Genomic DNA, 23,949 nt, shown 5'->3' on the forward strand with positions numbered 1-23,949 from the left:
GTTGTGTGGAATGATACAATATAGAAGGGTATTTATAGGGGCTAAGAGAATCGTAATAATAAAGACGTAATCTCCTATAATAAATATTAAGATATACTAAATAATTTTAATTGATCCTAATTGATCCTAATTATATTCTAACATCAATAATAGATTTTACTCCAACTTTATCTTTTAAACTGAGTTTGTTTACAGAAACGGGACACTAAGACAGAAATGCAAAGACACAAAATCGTGTTTGACGGATGAAATATGAATAGAGACATTGTATCCAGAGACAAGGCACACAACTTATTTTTTATTTTTTCTTTCATTATTCTTGTTAATTTTTCATAATTATATTTTTTATTATCATATTTTTCTTCTTAAATTTTTTAATAAAAAAATAAGAATAAATTAGATTTTCATAATTTATTCTATTTTATCACCAAACAGAATACAAAAACACTAAATTTTATATCTCTGTCCTTTATATTTTGTTTTAAGTGTCTTGTCTTTCTGTTCTCAGAAACAAATTCAATCGTATATATCTTTATTTCTTACTTTGTCCATACGTACCTGGCTTCATCTATCTCAACACTCATTTCTACCACATTTAACATAACTGATCTAATGACAGTGCGATAACATTTATCTTTTAAGTTTTAGTGATGTCTTTTTCTTACTTATAAAATCAAACACTCTGCTATTTTGACCAACTCATTTGAATCTTATATTTTATATTTTATATTCTCTTCAATTTTTCTATTGTCTTGTATGATACATCCAAAATACTTAAAATGTTTTACTTGTGATATGATATTTCCTTCCATTTTTACTTATGTATTAGTATTTTTTTTCTCGCAAACTGAATTTACATTCCATATATTCTAACTTACTGCAATTTATGACATAAACTGTACACCTCCAAAGTTTCTCTCTATAAATATATTAATTTATTATTTAAATCCTTCTTTTGACAAGATGATATTATCGAGAAAAAAAAATCATGTATCATGGTATAGATTTTTGGATATATTTAGTAAGTATTTCTAAAATTAATATAAAAATATATGAAATTAAAAATAATCTTTGGTGTAGTTCTATATCAATTTAAAAAAAATAATATAAATTCATTTTTTTTTTAACTTTAATGTATTCTAAAAACAAAAAAAATAGTTCTTAGTAACCAAAAAGTTCTCAACATGCATGATGATATATGCACAATCAGACAACATATATGTTACTACATAAGGGTTTCTTTTGTTATATGCATGATATGTTGCTAGTAATTAGAAAGAAGCTAAGTCATAATTAGATGCATACTAAAAGAAATGTAGAATATCACTTTTATATATGTTATGCCGCATATTTATGGTAAAAGTCTCTTCCCTCCTTGCTTTATTAGTTAAAAAAATGCTTAAATTTTTAATTTATGTAAGTAATGGTGTATGTGTTCTATTTAGTAATCGAATCATATCCTCTCTCTAAATAAGATTATCAAACAAAAGCTCATAATATATATCAATGTGAAAACAAATTAAGGCTATAGCAATATGTGACTTTTAAACTTTGAAAAATAAAACAAAAGCTTGTAATAAAAATCAAAGCAAACTTGCAACTATTATGCAAAAAATGGCTTATATTAAAGAAATTATAAAAAAGATGGCCTGCTGTTAATTGACTTGTTCCAATGGCCAAAAATTAACTTTTGGTTTCCTTTTTGAATAAAACTATCTTTATTTTATTTGTCTTATTCTTATATTACGGTCTAAAATTCTTGTTTCAACCAACAAATAACGTTGTATATTGAGTGGATGATGAGTACTAGCTAGCCTTGTCATGAAAGAATTGTAAAAGATGATCATCATTGAATATTGATTATACAATCAGAGTCAAATTCGGACCAATTCAATTCATTGGTCAACGACCTATGGTTTTGATTATTGTAATCACTGAAAATTTCAACTACTTGATGAATAATGCACTAGAAAAACAAGGTCATTTCAATTAAACTACCTTTTATAATTAATCATATTGATGTTGATATATATTTAAGGAAAAGTCTAGAGGACCAACAACTTTGTTAAATTTTGGCCAGCATATAACTAGCAAAGAAAAGTAAGTCATTGGATGAAATTTCACACCATTAAAACCATCATTGATAGCTATTTGATGGCTACAAATCATAAAAGTTGCTGGCCTCCTAGCATTCCTCTTAATATAAATAAGAAATATGAAACCTAAGTTAAAGGAATTATTTTTGTTAATGAACAAAGTATTTTAAAAGTACTTATTATATATATTTTTTTCTTTTTTTAGAAAAAAGTTCAAATGTCCATTATATTAAAATTCTCTAAGATTTTATTTCTTCTATCACTTCTTTAGAAGTTTTAACACGTGTCTTTACTCATTAGCAAAATGGCTAAACCTTGTTGAAAGCCCTCTTAATTAGTATCTATGCTTTTTGATGGAATCATAAAGATTTGAATATCACTAATACCATTTTAATTAACCATGTTTGAAATGGAAAATACGTCTGCAATTCAAAAGATATATTAAAATTAAAAGATAAAGCCAAAAAAAAAATAGTGTGTCAAAGAAAAGGGGGGGCGGGGGGAATGAAAATTAGAAGAGAGGACCCTAGTATATGATATGTTACAAATTACAATAATGTGACACCTAATATTGAGGTCCAAATATCATTAACCCAAAATTTAGAGTTAAACTATTCTGATGAGGTGATAAAATTATAAAAAAATATTATATATATATATATATATATATATATACACATATATTCTTAATGTATATTTTATACAAATAATTAATGATTTATTATTGACATTTACGCAACATGGTTGAAAAGTTATATATTTCAAGTTTGCAAATTCTTATAAGTTACATGTATGATGTATCCGATAATAACCCTAAAAAGACACACCCTATCCACACTATTTTATTCTCTTTAAAGAAAACAAGGAATCACCCTGCAATTTCCCTCTGCAAGATCATAAATAAAATATTTATTTTATTATGTTTTTAATATTTAGCGAAGATAAATGGTTGGATAAAGCAGAGAGACAAAATCAGTAAACAATAGAAGCCAGCAAAGTCAACATTGCTCTGTTTTTTCCTCTTCGTATCACTCTCTAATTAAAAAAAGAGGAGTATATATCTTTTGTCTTTGTGAAGTTTAAGGCTTCCGAAACGGTTACATAATAAAAATAATAATAATAATATCAATACACAAGAGAAGGAAGAAAAAATAACACAAGCTTCCTTTTTGTCTCGCACAATAATTATCGTTTTGTTTAGATTCTCCCACAAAAGATGTTCTCCCTCACTCCTTTTACTATGTTTCTTTTTTGTCATAATCATCATCATAGTTCATATATATATAAAGCTTGTGCGAACTAGGAAGCTGAACAGAGGAAAAGAAAGAGAGAAAGAGCGTGAGCATAAACTATCATCTAATCAATTCCCAAGTTGAATTGAATCCTTTCTGAATTTTGATTGGATAGGTGAGCTGAGATTCACTCACTGTTCTGTTCTGTTCTGTTCTTATGCTTTGGCTTTATGGGGTAGGTTTGTTGTTTATGAAAATTCTGCTTTTGACTATTGGATTTTTGTTTTTGACCATGAAGTTATTGAATTTGTAAAAGTGCTGTGATTTCCTGAATTGGGTTTCTCTCCAAATTTGAATTCAAGATGTCTGCAGAGTAGCCTATGCTGAAAAATAACTGAAATCATTCCACAAGTTGCTCCAAAGCTGTTCTTTTTCATGGCTAAGTTGTGCTGTTTCAAGGCTTCTTACTCTCAGGTAAGAAAATGTGACATTATTCTCTAGTTCTTACTGAATTTGATGCATATTCAGTTTTCTGTGGAGGACTATTTCCATGATCAACTTGAATTTAATGTGTTTATATTCTTGTTATCGTTCAGTTACTTTGGAGGCTAAACTTCAGTTCTTTTTCTGAAATTCCTAGTTTGATGGAAAATATTGAATTTTTTAGTGGTTTGGAATGATAAATGATTCAATGTTCCTTTATAATTTATCTTGAATTTCTTTCTAAATCTTGAACTTCTAGCTTGGTTAGCAATTTTGGTGAATAATATTATGGTGTAGGTAGGAGAGATTATTAACCGATTAGTTGCCTCATTAGTTGCATGTCACATCAATCTGTCGTTTCCCAACCACTTTCTTTTTCTTTTTATGCAACTTCTATCTTCTTAACCACAATAAATTTTTTTTTTTTCAACTACTACTACTTTTGTATGCAACTTTAATCTTCTTAACCACTACAGATTGATCTGTTATGCAAACAATGGAGCAGAATAAGAATAGTGACTTAATCAATTTTGATATGTAATGAAATACTTGTTTTGTCTGAATCTTCATGCTTTGGAACTTATAATTGTTTTCAATAATAGTCACTCAAATACCAATTAACTTACAAACCCATTTTCTATTGTTCTTGGAGCACCCATGACCACCCAATAGACCAAATGACTACTGCAATAGCATGTTGTTAATGATATATCATCTGAAAATATTCTTTGAACATGTATCATATTTTATATTGATATTCATTCTATCATTTTTAGATGTTCAAATTATTGCAGATGTTTTGAGAAAGCAAACAAATTGTTTTATTTTGAAATCTTGTTTGGCTGCATTATAGCTTGTAGCAACACGTTCTTCATCAAGCACTGGTAAGGGGAAAAACCATGATGGGACAGTAAAGTATGGTTTCAGCCTAGTGAAGGGGAGAGCTAATCATCCAATGGAGGATTATCATGTTGCCAAGTTTGTGCAGATTCAAGACAAAGAATTGGGTTTGTTTGCAATTTATGATGGCCACCTTGGAGACCGTGTTCCTGCCTACTTACAGAAAAACTTGTTCCCCAACATTTTAAGGGAGGTGGGTTTGTACAATTCCATATGTTTCTATGCTATTCTCCTTGATATAATGAGATAATAGAATGCATTTCTTGTCCCTAAAGAAATGTTTGTTTGAATTGATATCTCAGGATGAGTTTTGGGAAGACCCAACTTTATCGATCTCAAAAGCATATGAGAGCACAGATAAGGCAATTCTATCACACAGTTCCGATTTGGGGCGTGGTGGATCGACGGCTGTGACTGCAATATTGATCAATGGACGCAGGTTGTGGATTGCTAATGTTGGTGATTCAAGAGCTGTTCTTTCAAAGAAAGGACAAGCTTTACAAATGACCACAGACCATGAACCTAACACTGAACGAGGTAGTATTGAGAACAAAGGTGGTTTTGTCTCCAATTTGCCAGGTAACTTTCTCCATCCGAAACAAATACACAAAACATTACATGAATGCAAAGGTGTTTGAATTAGTGATGATTTGAGGATGGCACTAACATGAACAAATTAATGAATGAATGCTAAGGTGACGTGCCAAGAGTGAATGGTCAACTAGCAGTATCACGTGCGTTTGGAGATAAGAGCTTAAAGTCGCATTTGCGGTCAGACCCAGATGTACAAACAAGTGATATAGATGCTGATACTGATCTTCTAATCCTTGCAAGTGATGGACTCTGGAAGGTAATGACAAATCAAGAGGCAGTAGACATTGCCAGAAGGATGAAAGAACCACAGAAAGCAGCAAAGCAATTAACTGCTGAAGCATTAGAAAGAGACAGTAAAGATGACATATCTTGTGTTGTCGTTAGATTTAGATGATCATCATTATCTTTCAACACATACACACATACATACATACATACATACATTCATGCATACATTAGTATATCACATAATTGGTCTAAATTCGTGGTTGAGTCAGTTATGCAAAGCTGTAAAAGTGCCTTTTTTGTATTAGATTTTGTCCGTGTGAGAATGTCCCATTTCTTTATGTCAAAATCTGTGCTAGTGTAGTGATTGTTTGGACGGTGATTGGTCCTAATCCATGGCTGTTACTATCATTTGATACGAATGGACCCTATATATCTTTGATGTTTTGATTTTGGTCCACACGTCTTTATTTTGTTCCATCGTTCCAAATGGGGAAGGGGAGAGGGCTGTGCACCTTGGTCCTTCAGATGGTTTTCCAAGAAATACTTTGAGTAGTGAGAACACTTGGAAAAGGTATCAAGGAGTTAATGATTTCTTAATAATTGATTCATCATGATCTACCTTTATCCCACTTATGAATATTAGTCAATGCTCATAAAAAGATGGAAAGAGAATCAAGTCAGAACAAACAATGCGTCAAGCGTTAGCTATCTTTCTACATCAGGCAGCAAATGAGAGGAACTAGGAAGGGGCTAGTTCAAGTGGGATGAATTCAATCACCAAAAGGGGCAAAACAAGTATTTTAAAATTTAAATAATGGCTCTTGATAACAATGCTTCTATATGATATCTGTTGATGATCATCTTATTAAACTTTTACAAATATCCAAGCAAACATCCAGTACCTGAACATGGTATACAGTCAGTACTCAGTAATAAACGAGGATTTACATTCACTTCATTCCCAACAAAAATTAATTTATCAACTGATGGTCGTCGACTGACCTTCAAGTAAACCTACAAAGTCAAAGAATTACATATTTCAGCTCGAGTTTGCTACATTTTAAACTATACACATTGAAGTCTCGATTTTTCTAGAATGCTGAATGCAGGATTTTATAAGGGACGGAATTACATCAATCAGTAACATAATTTGGTCTCACTACTCATAAGGCTTAACTGAGCACAAAACTACATGCCATAACTTGCAGCCATGCTTTCTTTTAGGATATTCCAAATGTCCAATTTCATGAGGGAACACTGGTTGGTTCCATATACTTACTGGTGGGTACCACGGCTAGTGCTAGCCTCCCCAATTGAGACTGAGGCAAGGGACTTAGAAGCCCAAGCTTTAGCATTCATTGCTCCTTCCTGCAGATTACTTCTCTTGCATGGCTCTTTAAGGCATTTAAATGACTGTACTGTTCGCTTCAGATACACCAAAGGATGTTCCAACAAGCTCCCTAATCTAACGTTTTGGAGAACCCTATTCCAAGCATATTGGATACACATAAGCAGTGTAGGAAAAAATAAGTAAAGTAGTCTCAAAACCACAAATGCAGTGGCCAAAGCCAAATAAGTCTCCTGCCGCAGCAAATTTTCTGGAGATCTGGCCCAAGAAAAGGGGCAACTTTCTTGCTCTGTGGTACCATGACTCTCATGAACTGACAGATGCCCAACTTTATCCAGGGATAGTTGATCAAGTGAATCAACCCTAACTCCTGCAATGACAACCAAAGATTAACTAAAAAGAAAATAGGGATATCATGATCAGCTAAATTCCCAAATTGCATAAACAGGAAAATATTCTAATTGTTTCTAATATTGTTGTGGAACCATTAAGCATGGCGTGTTTCAGGATACGCTTATTTATTTTCCCCCTTTAACATGTAAAAGACACTATTTAATTGCAATACAGAACAACCAAGGCACATGCAGAGCATGAGAATGATCAAATATTTAAATTTAAGCTTAACAAATCTTCAAGCTATGTAAAATAAATGAACCCATAAGCGACAATACCAAAATACAAATACAAATATGAAAGTGACATAATGAATGTTACCGGTAACATCATTGTAGAAAACTACGAGAGAACCCAATATCCGAGATCCGTGATAACGAATGCGCATAGTAGAATTTAAAATGAGTAGTGTAGGGAAACCATGAACACCGTATTTTGATAATATGCTGCAAGAATCAAATAGGCATTAAATGGAAAGAATCCATGAAACTTGAAAGAAAGGAATTGGGACTGAAAACACAAACCTTGGCCTAACAGATGATTCTTCAATAGCATAATGGGGAATGGAAGGGTATAGGGAAGACAGGATTGAGAAAACTGGTCTAAAAATCCGAGAGAAAGGACACCATGATGCATAGAAAAGTACAGCTACATATTCATGACTATTCTTGTGAACCATACTCAATGCCTTCTGCAAAGTAACCTCATCTCCCTGCATAGTTTCAATAGGCAATTAGGCATCATAAATTCATACTTACAATCCTCTATCAGCAACCATAAACATTTGAAAGAAGTTCTAAGAACTGGATTTAACAAATCAAAGTTTCTTTGAAAACATACATGATCGGATAACAGCAACGAAGAAAAATAACATAGGTCTGTTTGGGAGCTATGGTAGTGGGAAGGGCTACGGATGGCAGTGACAAAGCAGAACATGTCTTGTGAAAGTGGATCCTCTCCTTACGATCCTACACACTGAAATATATGACCCTGAAACCCCGGGGTATGGAAGGGCGAGCTGCTGAGGTGTTCCCCACTTCCCCTTCCCTTTCTCTGTAAACTCTCAAGTATAAAGCTCCCTAAAACCACTCCTACTATTCCTTTGGCGAATGCAATCCCTACGGTTTCTAAAATTAGCTAGCCAACAACAAGGCACGTTGATTCACAGTTGCTGAAGACATGAAACCTAAACAGCATAATAAGCAGTTCCAGCTTCCAAATTCCAAACTCAAATTATTGAAAATTAAAGCAATCACAGATTCATCATCTCAATATCACAAAAAGGGTAGTCAAAGCAATAATCCTAAAATTGCAGTATCAACGTCAGATTAAAACGAAATAAATATAAGAGGTAAAGGGAAAGAGAATAATGAGTGACCTCGGTGACACCAGTGTAACGGATGGATCCAACGGAATCAGGGAGCGAGCAGGTCGCATCTCGAAACCCTAATATGAAATCAAAGACTGTCTCCTTCGGACATATGGCGGCGTCGGCGGCAGAAACCGAAACCTTGTGCGGTTGGCCGGTGCAAGAAATGCTCCAACAGAGCAGCGTGGCGACCACGATCTCCGATCCCGAAAACCTCATCATCTCCCTCGTTCCTTTTTTTCCCCCTCGACTAACGAACGAACCAAAAATTGGCACCAAACCGAGCCGAAAAGAGTTTCCAAAAATAAAAAGTTAGGGGGGAAAAAAAAAGAAAAGAAAGGAAGTTTGGGGGAATGGAAAACCCTAATCGTATAGCGTACAGGATTTGAAGGGAAAAAGAGGGGAATGAGGGAGATGAAAGGAAGGTCGTGAAGACAGAGATGAGAGGATCTGACGTGGCAAAATCTGAATGGATAGATTCTTATTTTCTTCTTTTTTTTTCTGAAAAATGAATAAAAAAAAGAGGGGCTGGGTTGGTTTGGAAAATGGGGAGTGGGAAGAAGAAGAAGAAGAAGAAGAAGGGGGTTATTGCTATTGGTATCAGTTGGTGGGTGCGACGATCGGTGGTGGCAACGGCATCACCGTTCAGCTTTTACCAGTGCGTGAGAGTCTGAGAGAGAGGTTTCACTTGCTTGGTTCATTCTTTACCTTTTTCGTCAACAGATTAAAGCACTATGGTTGGTTTAAGTGTCTCGGCATGCTTTATATGCATGTCAGCCTTCACCTTATTTTTTATCTCCCCAAATATAAAAATAGTTAATTATTTATTGGAAAAGTATAGGTAACTAACAATATTTTTGAACAATATGTGAACAATGTGAATTAATAGGATTAAAAAAATAAATTAATTTTAAATTTAATTAGTAGTATTAAATTAGGATGTACTTGATTGGTGATTGTTCATATTGTTCAAGATGGTTCCCTTATTTATTTAACACCGAACGACAATCCATTTTCTCCCCATTAAACAAAATTTGTTAAAAAAAATTAAAAATTATTAGATAATTTAATAAATTTGACTAAATTATTATTTAATAAATTTTTTTTAATTAAAAGTGAGACTGAAATTCACAATATCTAGATGAGTATGAAGAGATTATGTCATTTGAGTTATAACTCGTTGGTAGTTATTATCTAATAATTATTAACTATCACCTTCACATAAAGATAATTACACGTGAAAAATATCTTTAAAAAACATTAAATTTTTGTATTATATTTAATATAAAATATATAAAAATTAATTATATCTCAGCTTAGTTTAAAATAAATATAAAAATTAAAAAATAAATTTAAAGTTTAACAAGTTAAATGAAAATATATTTTTTAATATTATTAAAATTTCAGTTTTCGTCATTATAAAATGATCTACACTATGAAATAAATAAATAAAATTTATATATTGATGAATTTATTTTACAAGTTTATAAATTTATTCCAAATCTTAATGATTCATGAGAATATATATTTTAAATTTTTGCTTACGAACAAAAAATAATAGAAAAAACTACCAAAAATTCTCATAAATTTTATGAATGGTGACAAAAATACTCATAAATTAAAGAAATTAACTATGTATCTATGAGAGATGAGTTATTGGGTTTCGTACAACAAAAATATCCAAATTTTAATTTTTTGTTAATTTTTAAATAAGATTCACAAACTACCCCACCCTAACCTCGTTCTACCGTCACTCCCTCTTTTTCCACTTCTTTCTCTTTCCTCACTTTTCCTTCTCTAAAAAATTCTCAGAGTCACATAACTCTCCTCCTACTTTCTCACTGTCGTCCGCCACCCACCTATTCCATCACTGCCAATCTCCTCCCCTCTTACTGCATCCTCTTCTCACTCTTAAGGTGGCTACAATACCTTCGTCGCGCGCCTATGACCCAACCTAAGGAGAACGTCGCCGTGGCGCGCCTGTCCCAACCGAGGAGAACGTTGTCGTGGCGCACCTGACCCAGCCGAAGAGAATATTGTCGTCGCGCACCTGAGAAGAGAGAGGGGTCATGGTGCTGTCTGTATGCATAAAGAGGGTTCGAAAACTTATGACTAAAGTGGTTGAGGTCCGATCCTCCACCACCACCATTGATTTCAGGCTAGTCTGTTGTAGGAGTAGTTTTGGACTCCATGGCAAAGATTTTAAAAGTGTAGGTTGGGTTATGAAAGGTTGAAAAAGTGAGTTGAGGTTAATGGTGGAGTAGTTTGAAAATTTTATTAAAAAAATTAACAAAAAATTAGGGTTTTGATATTTTTGTTGTACGGAACCCATCTTTCAAGGTACATCGTTAATTTTCTTAGTTTATAGATAATTTTGTCAGTATTCGTAAATTTCATAAGTACTTTTGGTAGTTTTTCCAAAACAATATTTTAGGCCATGAAATAATAATAAAAACTTATGTTTAATAGTAAACTTATCCCGTTCTAGGGGTGTGTATGGCTCGGTCCGGTTCGAAAATCCGGTCCGGTTCCGAACACTTTAAGGGTTAATTTGATGTGATTTCACCGGGTCTAGGGTCGGGTAGGGTCTCAAAAATAGACTCGGTCATTATTTCCAGTCGGGTCTGGGCCATAGCTGGTGTCACCCGAACTCGGTCCGGTGGCCCGGTCATCATATACAATTAATATTTTGTGTTATTAGTGATGAATAAATGAATAATGGTTATTCTTATGTGGAATTTAAGTATTGTAAACCTTAATATTTTGTGTTATTAGTCATTATAAGACTATATGTTTAAAATGTATAAGACTTTAGACTAATACATAATACTGTGTTATTTGTATTAATTTAAATATTTGGTGACTTGGGTATTATTAAACAATATTAGTATTGATTATGGTTATGCTTTAATTTTAGAGAAGAGTTAGTTTTTATTATATTTTTTTAAGTGAATTTTACCATGTCAAATAATGGTTAGAATCTTGAAAATTTGGATATTTTCACATGCTAACTTATAAGAAGGTATTAAGGTAATGTAATATTAACGGCCTGATTTTTACCCGGTATAATCGTAGCCCGAAAGTGTATAGGTTTCATCGGGTCTAGAACCGGGTTCGAGTCTGACAAATAGACCCGGTATATATTTCGGGTCAAATTTAGATCACATCAAACCCAATTTTACCGACCCATTCACATCCCTATCCCGTAGATATAAATATTTGACATGTCCATCTACCACTTCAGAAATCAATCGTAGATCAATTATGATTAGATGGCATAACTATTTGAGTTATCCTTGCACCACTTCAGAAATCATGCATATGATTAATTTGATTAGATGATCCTTGGTGTGTTAAAATTCAACTCAAGCCACTCAATTTGATTAGAGTGAATCTTAATTTTTTTTTCTTTAATTATTTGTTAAAATATTATTTTTTATCATTCAATATCTTTTCTCATATTTTTCTTTTTGTCTCACTTAAAAAGTGTAAGGTAAAAAATCACATTTTACCAGAAAAAAAATTTGAAAAAATCAATTTCCCTATTTGATTCACCCAAAGTTACTTTCATACTCCTTGTTTAGGATGGAATATCATGTTACAATTTTAAAATGTAACAATCTAAAGGAGACTACAATTATAGTTACAAAATTTATTGTCTGTTATCAAATCAAAATTTAGATTATAATCACTTTAGGCTATCTTGAAAGAAATCCTTTCAATATGATATGAGGGACTATCTTTAATGCAGTAATAAAAGGGACTGTCTTTGATTCTTTAAGTGTTAGCTTTTAAAGGGAAATTAAATACTAGATCTCTCTCGACCCTTGAGTTCCCTCATAATTCCATGCTCATCAGTCATCATGCTAAAAAAAAACCAATTCATCTTCCTCATAAGTGCAAGGTTGTAGTAGCCAATTTGTTATGGCGATGAGAACACCAATTAAAATCGAATAAATGTGATAAGGAATTTAAACCAGGCAGTACACATAAGATAAAGAATCTCAAAACAATATCAATAGGATGGTGCAATGGTTATTTTCTTGTCAAAGACCAAAATCATCAGGTAATTTGGAATTTCTCCAAAAAAAAAAAAAAAAATAGGGGAAAGAATAGCTCCAACATATGATCAACCTAACTAACATCTAGAATAGACCTAATTTTGATGTCATTATACCAGTCTACAAAAATGAAAAAACAAAAGGGAACTTCTTGAAAAACAAGCATCTGAGTACTAGCAAGAAGCATGAGAAGCATCACACCAGAACTGCAAAATGATCTCTAATGGAGATGCCACCAGCACAAACTTCTGAATCTATCAACAAAATAATGCTGCCTCCAACCAATTTTCTGTCTAGTACCAAAAGGAAAAGGAATCAGCAGAGAGAGAGAGAGAGAGAGAGAGAGAGAATCTACATCTAGTGTAACTTTGATTTAACAAAACAAAAAACACAGAAAAGCATGCATAAGCAAATATTTCATGCTAACCACTATGTTGTTATCTCATCAAACAACCTGAAAAATTGAACCTTTTTCAGCAACAATTTGATCAAAGAGGTATCGAAGATCCCTAGACACACGAGTTCATCATAAAATAATTTTCTATACACTGAATATAAGGGTGTTTCATTACCTTTTCTAGGCTATCGCACTTCACAGGAAGTTGAGAATATACAAGCAGAGCCTTGTGGTTACCACCAGAGCACTCTGCAGAACTACCAGTCTACCATACATGTTTAATTCAGAAACTTTTTAATCCACTGCATATTTGTTAGTCAGCCTATCTGCACCCGAACTATCTGACTGCTAATGAAAGTCAGGCATACCCATAGAGTTGGTTTGAAGTATGTCAACTTGCTCACTCTTGGCATTCTCTGATAAGCAAGATTTATTTGCATTATCACTTTGCTTATCAAATGGGTTTAAAACACTGCTACCAAGAGCAACAGATTCACAACCTTGCAATGTTCCCTGCATAATGCTTTCATTAGCATATGTATCTATTGCAACATCATTATTGTGAGAACCAAGCCCTAATTGAGGCTCCATGAAAGCAGCATCAAAGGTACCAGCAGAAATATCATACAGATTTTCAAAAATCGAGGGTTGCTCATCATCAGGAGGAGTTAGTAAGTTACATTTCGAACTTGTCTGCAACAAATAGTCTATTCTGTGATTTTGGTCATTCAATGGATTCTTTTCCTCTGCAAAGCTTGTCACAAGCTCAACAGTTGGAGGATCGTGATTATCATTGACATTATTTCCTACTGAAAGATTAGGGGCAACATCAACCCCACCACAGTCAGAGGCACCTTCTGTGCACGTGCTTAAAGAAACATTATTTGTGTGGCCAGTGGGAAGGGAAATTCTCTTGTCAATAGGTAATAATTCACCGTCAAAACAGTCTCCGATAGCAGACTCTGTCAGCATAAAACTTTGCATTCTGTCTGAACTATTTATAGAAAAATGTTTCATTTCTTTCTGAGATGGAGGAAGAGAAAATCCATCAGAACTACTCTGCAATTGAGAATTACTAGAAACATCTTTAACTTCAGACTGATCACTACACAAAATGTGTTGCTTGTCATCCTTAGCAAGCTTTCCATCACTAATCTCTAAATTGTTGCCTATAAACCGTTTCCCCTCAGCATTTGGAAAAGGCCTGTTGCTTCCAGAACCTACATTCTGCTCATCTTCCACTAGTCTCTCAGAAACACCATCCCCATTGTTGTCAACAAGTGTTTGTGCATTTCCCCAGGGAGCAGTTTCATGGCATTTGGTACTAAAATCACTAACACCATTTCTTATGCACGTCACAGAATTCATTTCATCACAATGTTGAATAATACCACTCTCATTATTGGTGACAGGAGTTGGGAGAACCAAAGGAATAGGATTGCAGGCAGCACCACTAACTTCAATGATATCAACCGTGTTCTGATTTAGAACTCTATCTTCCTCAATTGAACATCCGCGAACTGAATTTACATTATGGGTACCATCCATCATGGATCGATAATTTGCAGTTTGATAGTCAAAGACTCCACCAATAAAATCTCCTAATTTACAACCCCCAGCCAAAGAGCTACTGGAATTCTCATTCAGAGTGTTTAGCTTCTCTCTTTCAGTTGATGATGGAACACTAACTTGCGTTTTATGGTGAGATTCTACAGATGTTCTAGCTAAACTTAGACAGCTTGCATCAGCATCAGGCTTTACGTCTCCAGCAGGGCCGTAACAAAGAACCTGCTGGATGGGAGGTGGACAGGGAAGAAAAGAAAACCCTAAAATTTCTGTCTTTCATTTTTGGAACAGAATAAGAAAAACATCACAAATATAATAGCTTACACTTCCAGATGGCACATTGATATTATACTGCGGACTGTCATCGGGATAACTAGATTTTACAATATTTATATCTTCTCCACAAAACGAAAGCAAGTGTGCAGAGACTTCCTTGAACGACTCAAACTGCTGCCCATAAGGGCTGCAAAGCAACAAATTAAGGAAATCCATTAAGAATCTAATATATGTATATATATGTATAAGAAGTTATAACTACAAGAAAGCATATATGCATGTCTCTACCATTAGAATTCAAGTTATGGCTATCACAACTAAATATTTTAATAAAATCTATTTGCCATCCTCAGAAATAATACTTGCAGCATTCTTGTTCGTTAGGGTGTGTTTGTGTTTTGATTTTGGAGGGAAATGGAGAGAAGAGAAGGGTTTGAAGATTCAAATGGAGTTCTCTTCAAAATCAAAACTCATCAACTAACTCCTAAAAAACAATTCTATCAATTTAATCCATCAACCTTCAAATCCCAACAATCTCACTCATCCCTCCATCCATTTTCTAATTTTTGTTTCTTAGTCAATTACTCCTAATTGATGGTAAACACCAACAGCAAATCAAAGAGGAAGACAGAGATAATAGGAGTTAGCCACATCAATTGTTATATTTTCACCAAACGAGAAATATTTTCAATTCATTGTTCAAAAAATAAAGTCAAAATTAATTGGATCAAACACAAAATGTGATGAAATGTCTTCTTGAGAATATCAGAAGTTAACAAAGAACATATTATCCCCCTCTCCCTCCCCAAAAAATTAAAAGAAAAAAAAAACAACAACAATGATTGGTTTGTAAAAACTTCACAATGAGAGTGTAATTAAAACTAGACTCGCTAAGAAAATTGAGTGTCATTCTCCACCGAGTTGATCATGTATAGGAAAAACTGATCAGTTTAAAAAAATGAAATATGCTAGGCTACAATAGCTTGCACTAGAAATATGCTTAGAATTAAATTCTTTAAGAAAGACCCACAAAAATAAAAATAAATTGACACTGGCCAAGCATCACAACAATGCGAAGAAAACAAACACGTGAACTTGAACACAATTCCCTCCAATGGAGAACTGTGAGACCAAAACAATAAAAAAATAAATAAATCAATCAATCAATAAACAATAGTTGAATTCAAGGCTTTGTTTTCTCGGATCTGCAAAGTACTATCACATGAAACCTTGATTGATATTACTAATACTATAATAGTGTTATAAAACTCTAGAACAACACATAAGTCTTGATAACAATAATGCTACAAATCTCTACCTCTATAGGATATATGCAAAGAACTATCACATTACAAATAACAATTCAGGGAAATGACACACATAGGTCAATTTAATTTCCATATACAAATCATTCAGCCGTTGAATTCGAACAATCAATTAAACACAACATACCACACTTTCATGCATCTATAGCTAGCAAAACAATCAAATGAAAGAAACAAAACTAAATAAAAATAAAATGAGCAAAGAGAAAAACCTTACGTAACGGCGACAAACAATGGAAGCACGACCGGCTCTCTTCTTGACAGAAAGCAAGACCTTCCACCCAGCCGGCAAGAAAGAACCAAGCTCACTCGCCTCGACAGTCATCTTCTTCTTCCTTTGACTACTCCACTCTCCCTTCAAACCCTCCAAGAACTCAACAACCTGAGCCTCATTCTCTAACCCCACCGTCCTCTTCTTCACCTCTTCCAAAACCGGGTCAACAAAACCCTCACCATCTTCCTTCTTCTTCGGTGGAGGCGGCGGAGGAAGAGGCGATGCTACTGGCACAATCGCCATCGAATTCTCGTTCTTCCGCGGCCGCCCTCGCTTCCGCTTCTTCATCGCGCTATCGTCCGCGACGTCGCAGATCGGAATGTTCTGGAGCGCGAAGACGTTCGGCTCCGGTGACTTGAACTCCCCCTGGAAGGGGACGAGTGCGTTATAGCCTACGCTGCTGCCTCCTCCCCCGCCGTCTCGCGCGGCGGTGCGGAGAGACTCCACGCCGAAGAGCTTCTGAAGCATTTCTATGATTTTGGAGTTTTCTTCGTCAAGGGGAATGTGGGCGGCGGAGGCGGGAGGGGAAGGGGCGGGTTTGGGTTGCTTACCACGCGGTACGAGGCGAAGGCGGGAGAACGTCTGCTTGCGGCTGCCGGCGGACTCGTTGAAGACGGAGCGGTCGATTTTAGGGATTACGGCGTCGTCTTGGCAACGGTGTTGGGCGGGTGAGGAGGTTAGGGAGAGCGAGTAAAGCTCCGATTGGGAGAGTTGGCGGAAGTCCACGAGATGGAGAGACTCGATTTGAAGGGAGCGGCGGCGTTCCTCGTCGTCTGCGGCGGAGGCGGAGGGCTCTGACGCCGTCGCCATTGCATTTGGGTTCGCCACCGTTACTTTGGTGTGTGCCTCGTTACGTGTGAGAGAGAGAAGCGGAAAGAGAGATTAGGAACTGAATCTGAAATCGAATTGGGGGCGAAAGATTGAATAATTGAAAATTTTCCATATATAAAAATATTAAAAATTGCTACCCTCTCCTCACTCTCAATATTTTTGTTTCAACTCTCCAAATACATTTTCTTAATTTACTTTTTTTTTATTGGTTAATTTATTTTCCTATCACGTGAGTGGTCAGTGCATGCACCAAAGTTAAACGGAATTCATGGGTAAGGGTAACTGTATGTCTGTAGGGATTAAGCCATTCAAGGACGGTTTAAAATGGCTGGGTGAACTGAAGCGGACAACATAGAAAAAATAATTTTTTACTTTTTCCCGAGGGTGATCATGGGCTGGGCCGGGCCGGGCCGGGCCGGGCCGGGTTGGATTAAACTGGTATTATTTTAATATACAAATTTATAAATTTTATATATTAAAATAATAAAATTTTATTTTTAAAAATTAAATTTATCAAATATTATACCATAATTATATTAAAATAAATTATTTTAAAACAAAAATAATACCGTATAACATAAAAAATATTAATTAAAATATAAAAATATAATATAACCTTACTAATTTCACTCTAAAATATATATTTTTATCGTAACAAATAACTTTGGACCAAATTGGATGACCCGAACCTGACACAAAAATAACATCAAGTAGAAATGATAAACCTAAACCCGACAAAATATACAACGAATTCGGATCGGTTTCGGGCGGAATTAGATTTTGGACATCCTACTTTTCCTATAGATATAGTAAAATTGATAATTAAACGCGACGAATTAATCCTTGGCCATCAAAATTTTTTTAATCTAATTTTGATTATTAAAATTTATTATTTTTTGTCATCAATTAATCATCAATTTAATTCCTTTAATTTAATTTCTTTAGTCTGGTAATTTAACAATATATTTTATCTCATACTTTTAAACATTAATGGTTAAATGATGGCCAAAAATAATAAATTTTAATAATTCTCTAGTATTTTTTCAAAAAAAATTGGTAAATTATTTTTCATACTATAATTATATTAAAATTAAATTTGTTTATCATAGCTTAATATATATTTTTTTGTTACATTTAAAATATGAATAAATGGTCAAATTCATTCTTAAAAGATTAATTATTTTTTAAATTGATTCTCGAAAAATTTCTTAAATCAAATTTTTTTTTTCAAAGATTTTAACTTGATCATATTAATCTTTTCACCACTTCTGTTTTTGATGGCATTAGAATTTGTTAATATGACACATTAAATGATACTACAACATATATTTAGTAGTTTTAATTAATAGTTAATATGACAAGTTTATGAAATCAAATCAAATCAATCCCAAATTAAAGAATTTAAATATCTTAAGGTCTCCTCAATTCGAAACTGGTTTGATATATCGTATTAATAGCTAATTAAGATGATCAATTGTGTGTTGTGATTAATATAATGTCACTAACCTGTAACGTTAATAAATTTTGACGCTATTAATAATAAAAATAATAGAAAAACTAATATAACTATCTTAAAATTTTTTAAAGATAAATTTAGTTTAAAAAAATTTGGGACTAATTTAAAGAACGGATAGTTTTTTTTTTTTTTTTGGATAAACCGTATATAATTTCGAATTTTGGATCACCTTTTCGTGGGTTACTTATGGACTTGGACTCTTGGGTCATAACTCATAACTGAAACCATATCTACAGCTGTTATGAATGTGAAACACTTTTGTCCACGGAAGCCCAATATTTTCTAAACAACATAAAACTTTCATCTCGTGTAAGCAAGGCAGAACAAAGTCCCAAAAAGAGAGGTTCCAGAACTTGTACCCAAAAAAAAAAAAAAAGGATGAACGAGTCTATCGATACGTTTTTTATTTTTTATATGATATAATAAGAATTTCATTTTTATAAATAGACGGTACAAAATAACTTTACAAAAAATTTTAATCTCATATTATCACATCATTAAAAATATATAGTTTTTAAACTCAGTTTTTAAAATATCATCTAAAGATATAATATTTAATTAAATAATTATATAAAATTATTTACTTCGTTAATATGTTAAAATTAAACTCAGAATAATAAAAAAATTATACATCTCTATTCAGGGTATTAACCTCAGAGATACAATGAAAACAAATTAAAAAAAAAAACTAAATATAAAATTATAACAAATTAAATGTTAAATTTTTTAAAATATTTTAAAATATTTTTGTAAAAAAAAATAGAGAATATATAAGCTAAGAAGCTAAAGCTATTGGATGAGTGAAAGAAAGATCTTGCTGTTGAAGAAGCACTAATTTTTTTTATTATGGAAGTAGAAGTGGTGATATGATATACCATAACATTGTAATTTTTTGTGTTTTCCAAAATTGTGAAAGTATACAAATCGGAAATCTGATTTCTGTATCTAAAATATTTTAATTTTTTTTAAATACAAATCGAACGGTCCGATTTGTGTGTCTCTCACAAATCGGACGGTCCGATTTGTGTACATCTAGAAATCGAACGGTCCGATTTCTGTACTTCTAATAAATCGAATCGTCCGATTTCTGCTTTTCTAGTCTCCATTTGAATATAACACCTCAACAATCCACATTTTTAAAAAACACCACTACCACTCCAATATTAAAAATAAAAAATTCGTTGAAGAAGATATGGGGGAAGGGAATTAGAGTATTGGACAGAAGAAAATTGAGTGGCTCTTGAAATCTCAAAAAGCCGAAGAAAACAAGTGGCAGTGGACAGAGAATAAAAAATATTGAAGGTATTCCAATTTCCACAGAAGATAGCATAAGACAAAGACGTTGGTTAAGGTTTGTGAAGGAAGGGCAACTACTTGATCATGATTCGTGAGGCTGGCTGCCATCTTGTACCATTTGTACGTACTACGTACCGCACACAATAATTGGCGGTTCCCAACTTCCATCCATCTACAATATGCGATGCGTTTGTTTTTTTAGAATAAAATAAAATAAAATATTAAAAATAAAATATTAAAACATAAAAACATAAAATTTAATATTTTTATATTTTATTTAATAATAAAATAAAAAATATAATGTATTTTTATTTTTTATTTAAAAAATTTAAAAAAATATATAATAATAAAAAGTATAATTATAAAAAATTAATAAAAATAATAAAAAAAAATAGTATTTTTTGTTAATATTTTTGTATTTTTTTATTAAGATGAATATAAAATATATTAATTTAGTATTTTTTGTTTATATTTTATCTATCAAATATAATTTTATATTTCAGTATTTCTATCTTAATGCCTCATTCTTATAAATAAATACAATCTTACATTTACAAATCACAATACTCACTCCAAGTCTCTAATCAATTTTATTATTAAAAAGCTGTGAGCTAATTGTCTGGCTCTATTTATTATTAGAAGAATTTTCTTAGTAGGTATTGTATTCATTTTACATTGAATCCTATATTAATTTATATATTGTTTTCTATTAAATTAACTTTTATAATTAAGTTCAGATTTTATAAAATAACTTATCATAATAAGTTAAAATAATATCTTATCTTATCTAAAGATTAAACACCTTGCTATTTGTATATTTATGCATTATATCTTTTGCTTATGTCTCCTCAAAAATGCAATAATTACAAAGAAAAAAAATTAATTTGACTAATTTTTGCAAAATGTTATAATGAATAATAAAAAATTAAAAATTAACAAGTAAACCCAGAAAAGGACAAATAATTACAATAATAATTACAAAATAATTATAAAAAAATATATTCTAAAAAGGAAAATAAATTAAAAAAAAAAGAATAGGAAAAACAAGTAAATGAATGTAAAATGTGAATATATATACATACAAATAAATAGTCACCAAAAAGTCACCAAAAAAAATAAACAAAAAATTAGCAGAGATTCTCGGCATCAAATATGTTAGACTTCAAGATAAATAATTGGAATATTAGTGATAGTTAATAGATCAAAGATATAAATTTTTAACTACATTAAAAAAAAATAATGATAAAATTATAGTTTTAAAAACGTTCTTTACTATCTGTTAGTAGATGAAAAATTCTATTTAATATTGTTATTTCAATCATATCTATGTATATGCAGAGTTATTTTAAATTACCAGATTCTTTAATTGATGAGCTATACAAAATAATGATGTAATTTTAATGGGACAACATTACAATAAAAAAGAATGCAGTTAATTAGTTGGGATAATATGAGTATACCTAAGGCACATAGAGATACTGGCTTCAAAAACCTAAAGACGTTTAACCAGACAATGTTTGCAAAACAAGAATGGCGCTTAATCACAAAAGAACACTCTGCCTTTCAAAGTTTATAGAAGTAGATAATTCAAGTACTCAATTTTAGGCTGAGATTGGCACCAACCTAGCATGAGCATGGAGAAATCTTCTAAAAGGTCATAAGGCATTAGAGAAGGGTATTAAGTGGCCAATAGAAAGAAGTAAAATTGTTAGAATCAAGGATGATCCTTAGTTTGGTGATAGCCTCTTTTTAAAATATCCCCGACAGCAACACAGATCATACTTTATTTATTATTATTTTTTTTAATCAATTTTGCAAGGTTTTCGACCACAAAGAGAGAGGTGACATCATTATATATGCCAAACAACACAACACATCCTTAACCAAAGTATATGAAGGATCAAGCACAATACAACACTTAAAACAAAATACCATCTATCAAACTCAAACCACCACAATCTCAAACAAAATACAAACCACTCTACTATAGAAGAGATGTCTTATTCTATACTCTAAAGTCTCTTCGGCATGACTATCAAGACAAAAAGAGAATAGAACCAAACACAATCCAGAAAAATCTGTATTGCTAGCAGCAACTACTTTACCAGAAACGGTCACACCTATAAATTTTTTGACAATCTTCGAATTTTGCAAAGTTTTTCCAAGTGCTGAAATGCTTGAAATCATTCAAATTTGTAAAATAAACTTGTAAATTTTCTAAATTATGTAGCAGATTCAAGAATTTATTTTTTTCAAAATTAAAGTTTCATTCTTTGTAGTCTTTTCTTAATGCCCAATCCACTAAACTTTGATTATTTGACATCACCTGCAAGTCTTTAATTTTACTAATTGACTCTTCCAAAATAAATTGTATCACATTTTTCACTCCCTGAATTTTAGCTACCACTAATTTACTTACATCACAAAACTCACAGAAAAAGCCACCAAAAAAATTATTTGCATTTATAAGATATCCTCCCGTTGCTACCATTTGTTTTTCATAGATAAAATCAACACAAAGCCACCAATGCAAACTATTTTGGTTACTCCTTTGAGTGATATTTCTCTTCATACTTATTTTTCTTCACCTGCCTCCTCTCTTGCTTCTTCCCTTTGATGTAGCCATCCTACTTCTTCCAATGATATTTTATTTTCTTCCAAATGTCCTCTACTTGATCTACTTTATTATGGAATATCTTTTGATTTCTTATTCTCTAAACCACCCAAATAACCGCAAACCAGAGATTGATCCATCTCCTCCTTCCACACTTAGTCGCTTCTTAATCGCACCAAGCCTCCAAAAATTGTTTTAACTCCGCCAGTTTAACCCACTATATCCCGCCCTCTTGGAATGCTTTTGCCCACAAAAATTCCACCAACTTGCAATGAATAAAGAGATGATTTTCATCTTCTTCATGTCGTTCACACAGTCCATAAGTAGTCTCACTCTCTCCTATAATATTCAACCTTGCTATCCTTTTTCTTATGTTCAGTCTTCCCAAAATCGCAAACCAATACATCATTTTCACCTTTGGGGAATAGCTCCTCTCCATATATTATCAAAGAAGTGTTTAGATTCGGCAAAACCAAGGATTTTTTCCTCTACAACATTTATCATTGATTTGATAGTGAAGCTTCCATCTGTCCTGGACGTCCACACAACTTTATCCTCTGTACCTGCATTTAAGAAAATATTTTGCAAACAAGAATGTAATTCCTTACAATGTTTACGCTCCCACTCAAAAACGCTCCTCCTCCATCGAAGGTTCCAGTTCCATAAGAGACCATCCCAAAAACCACAATTGCAATCACATCATTCTTGTGACTCGATATGACAAAGAGTCTCAAAAATTTATCTTTGAGACTAAAGTCTCCTAGCCACCTGTCCTCCTAGAATTTTGTTTTATTCCCATTTCCTACACACATCCTTAATCTATGACCCGCAATAGTCTTCATAGGGACATTTTGCTTTACCCACAATAATTATATTTTTTCATGGTCCAGCAGAGTTAGGGACCTTAAAGTCGTGAAGAGATTCCTTTAGCTCCATATCATTGCAAGAAGCCACGATTCGCTTGGGATTTATCTTCCTCTGCATATCTCTACCACCATTTGAAAATTAACGCTGCATTTTTTATAGTAATGTCCCCCTCCTAAATCTACATGTTCTTTTGGTTTTTGAATCTAAATCCAACTAATCATTGACATATTCTTTTTACCATCCTTCTCACCCTAAAAGAATGCCGATTGGAGTGCAATTATTT

The 23,949-nt window shown here is 32.7% G+C and overlaps 3 protein-coding genes across 10 annotated transcripts; 1 reads left to right on the top strand and 2 right to left on the bottom strand.

Annotated features, from left to right (window-relative positions):
* The first annotated feature begins 3,110 nt into the window (after positions 1-3,110).
* LOC107606152 (putative protein phosphatase 2C 10) lies at positions 3,111-5,990 on the top strand. Of its 3 annotated transcripts, none has more exons than XM_016308140.3 (5): positions 3,111-3,503; positions 3,627-3,802; positions 4,665-4,904; positions 5,014-5,290; positions 5,407-5,990. In XM_016308140.3, exons 2-5 carry the CDS (start codon positions 3,764-3,766, stop codon positions 5,697-5,699), a joined length of 849 nt encoding a protein of 282 aa, XP_016163626.1. In that variant the 5' UTR covers positions 3,111-3,503; positions 3,627-3,763; the 3' UTR covers positions 5,700-5,990. The 3 variants fall into 3 exon arrangements, with proteins under 3 accessions (XP_016163626.1, XP_016163628.1, XP_016163629.1); XM_016308142.3 differs by having other exon boundaries at positions 3,185-3,563; positions 3,691-3,802; XM_016308143.3 differs by having other exon boundaries at positions 3,185-3,503; positions 3,691-3,802.
* Positions 5,991-6,487: 497 nt separating this feature from the next.
* LOC107606153 (5'-adenylylsulfate reductase-like 4) lies at positions 6,488-9,436 on the bottom strand. Of its 2 annotated transcripts, none has more exons than XM_088493204.1 (4): positions 8,653-9,436; positions 7,799-7,986; positions 7,596-7,720; positions 6,488-7,251 (listed from the first exon to the last, which is right to left on the bottom strand). In XM_088493204.1, exons 1-4 carry the CDS (start codon positions 8,863-8,865, stop codon positions 6,809-6,811), a joined length of 969 nt encoding a protein of 322 aa, XP_088349330.1. In that variant the 5' UTR covers positions 8,866-9,436; the 3' UTR covers positions 6,488-6,808. The 2 variants fall into 2 exon arrangements, with proteins under 2 accessions (XP_088349330.1, XP_088349331.1); XM_088493205.1 differs by having other exon boundaries at positions 8,115-9,379.
* A 3,202-nt stretch (positions 9,437-12,638) lies between these two features.
* LOC107606151 (uncharacterized) lies at positions 12,639-17,472 on the bottom strand. Of its 5 annotated transcripts, none has more exons than XM_016308138.3 (4): positions 16,481-17,472; positions 14,992-15,130; positions 13,277-14,892; positions 12,639-12,993 (listed from the first exon to the last, which is right to left on the bottom strand). In XM_016308138.3, the coding sequence occupies exons 1-3, from the start codon at positions 17,350-17,352 to the stop codon at positions 13,450-13,452; spliced, it is 2,454 nt and encodes an 817-aa protein (XP_016163624.2). In that variant the 5' UTR covers positions 17,353-17,472; the 3' UTR covers positions 12,639-12,993; positions 13,277-13,449. The 5 variants fall into 5 exon arrangements, with proteins under 5 accessions (XP_016163624.2, XP_016163623.2, XP_088349328.1 ...); XM_016308137.3 differs by having other exon boundaries at positions 12,639-12,997; XM_088493202.1 differs by having other exon boundaries at positions 13,277-14,889; positions 16,481-17,471.
* Positions 17,473-23,949: the final 6,477 nt, after the last annotated feature.

The sequence above is a fragment of the Arachis ipaensis genome, chromosome B7 (assembly GCF_059453495.1).
Source record: "Arachis ipaensis isolate K30076 ecotype BB chromosome B7, ASM5945349v1, whole genome shotgun sequence".
Lineage (NCBI taxonomy): Eukaryota > Viridiplantae > Streptophyta > Magnoliopsida > Fabales > Fabaceae > Arachis > Arachis ipaensis.

Excerpts from the sequence above, each read along its gene's own strand:
- LOC107606152 (XM_016308140.3), top strand. The coding sequence starts at position 3,764 with ATGGCTAAGTTGTGCTGTTTCAAGGCTTCTTACTCTCAG. Across the intron at positions 3,803-4,664 it reads TCAAGGCTTCTTACTCTCAG|CTTGTAGCAACACGTTCTTC; the intron begins GTAAGAAAATGT and ends GCTGCATTATAG. Across the intron at positions 4,905-5,013 it reads TCCCCAACATTTTAAGGGAG|GATGAGTTTTGGGAAGACCC; the intron begins GTGGGTTTGTAC and ends TTGATATCTCAG.
- LOC107606153 (XM_088493204.1), bottom strand. The coding sequence starts at position 8,865 with ATGATGAGGTTTTCGGGATCGGAGATCGTGGTCGCCACGCTGCTCTGT. Across the intron at positions 7,721-7,798 it reads GAATCATCTGTTAGGCCAAG|CATATTATCAAAATACGGTG; the intron begins GTTTGTGTTTTC and ends TGATTCTTGCAG. Across the intron at positions 7,252-7,595 it reads TTTCTACAATGATGTTACCG|GAGTTAGGGTTGATTCACTT; the intron begins GTAACATTCATT and ends TTGTCATTGCAG.
- LOC107606151 (XM_016308138.3), bottom strand. The coding sequence starts at position 17,352 with ATGGCGACGGCGTCAGAGCCCTCCGCCTCCGCCGCAGACGACGAGGAA. Across the intron at positions 15,131-16,480 it reads GTTTGTCGCCGTTACGTAAG|CCCTTATGGGCAGCAGTTTG; the intron begins GTTTTTCTCTTT and ends GTTGCTTTGCAG. Across the intron at positions 14,893-14,991 it reads TCAATGTGCCATCTGGAAGT|CAGGTTCTTTGTTACGGCCC; the intron begins GTAAGCTATTAT and ends CCTCCCATCCAG.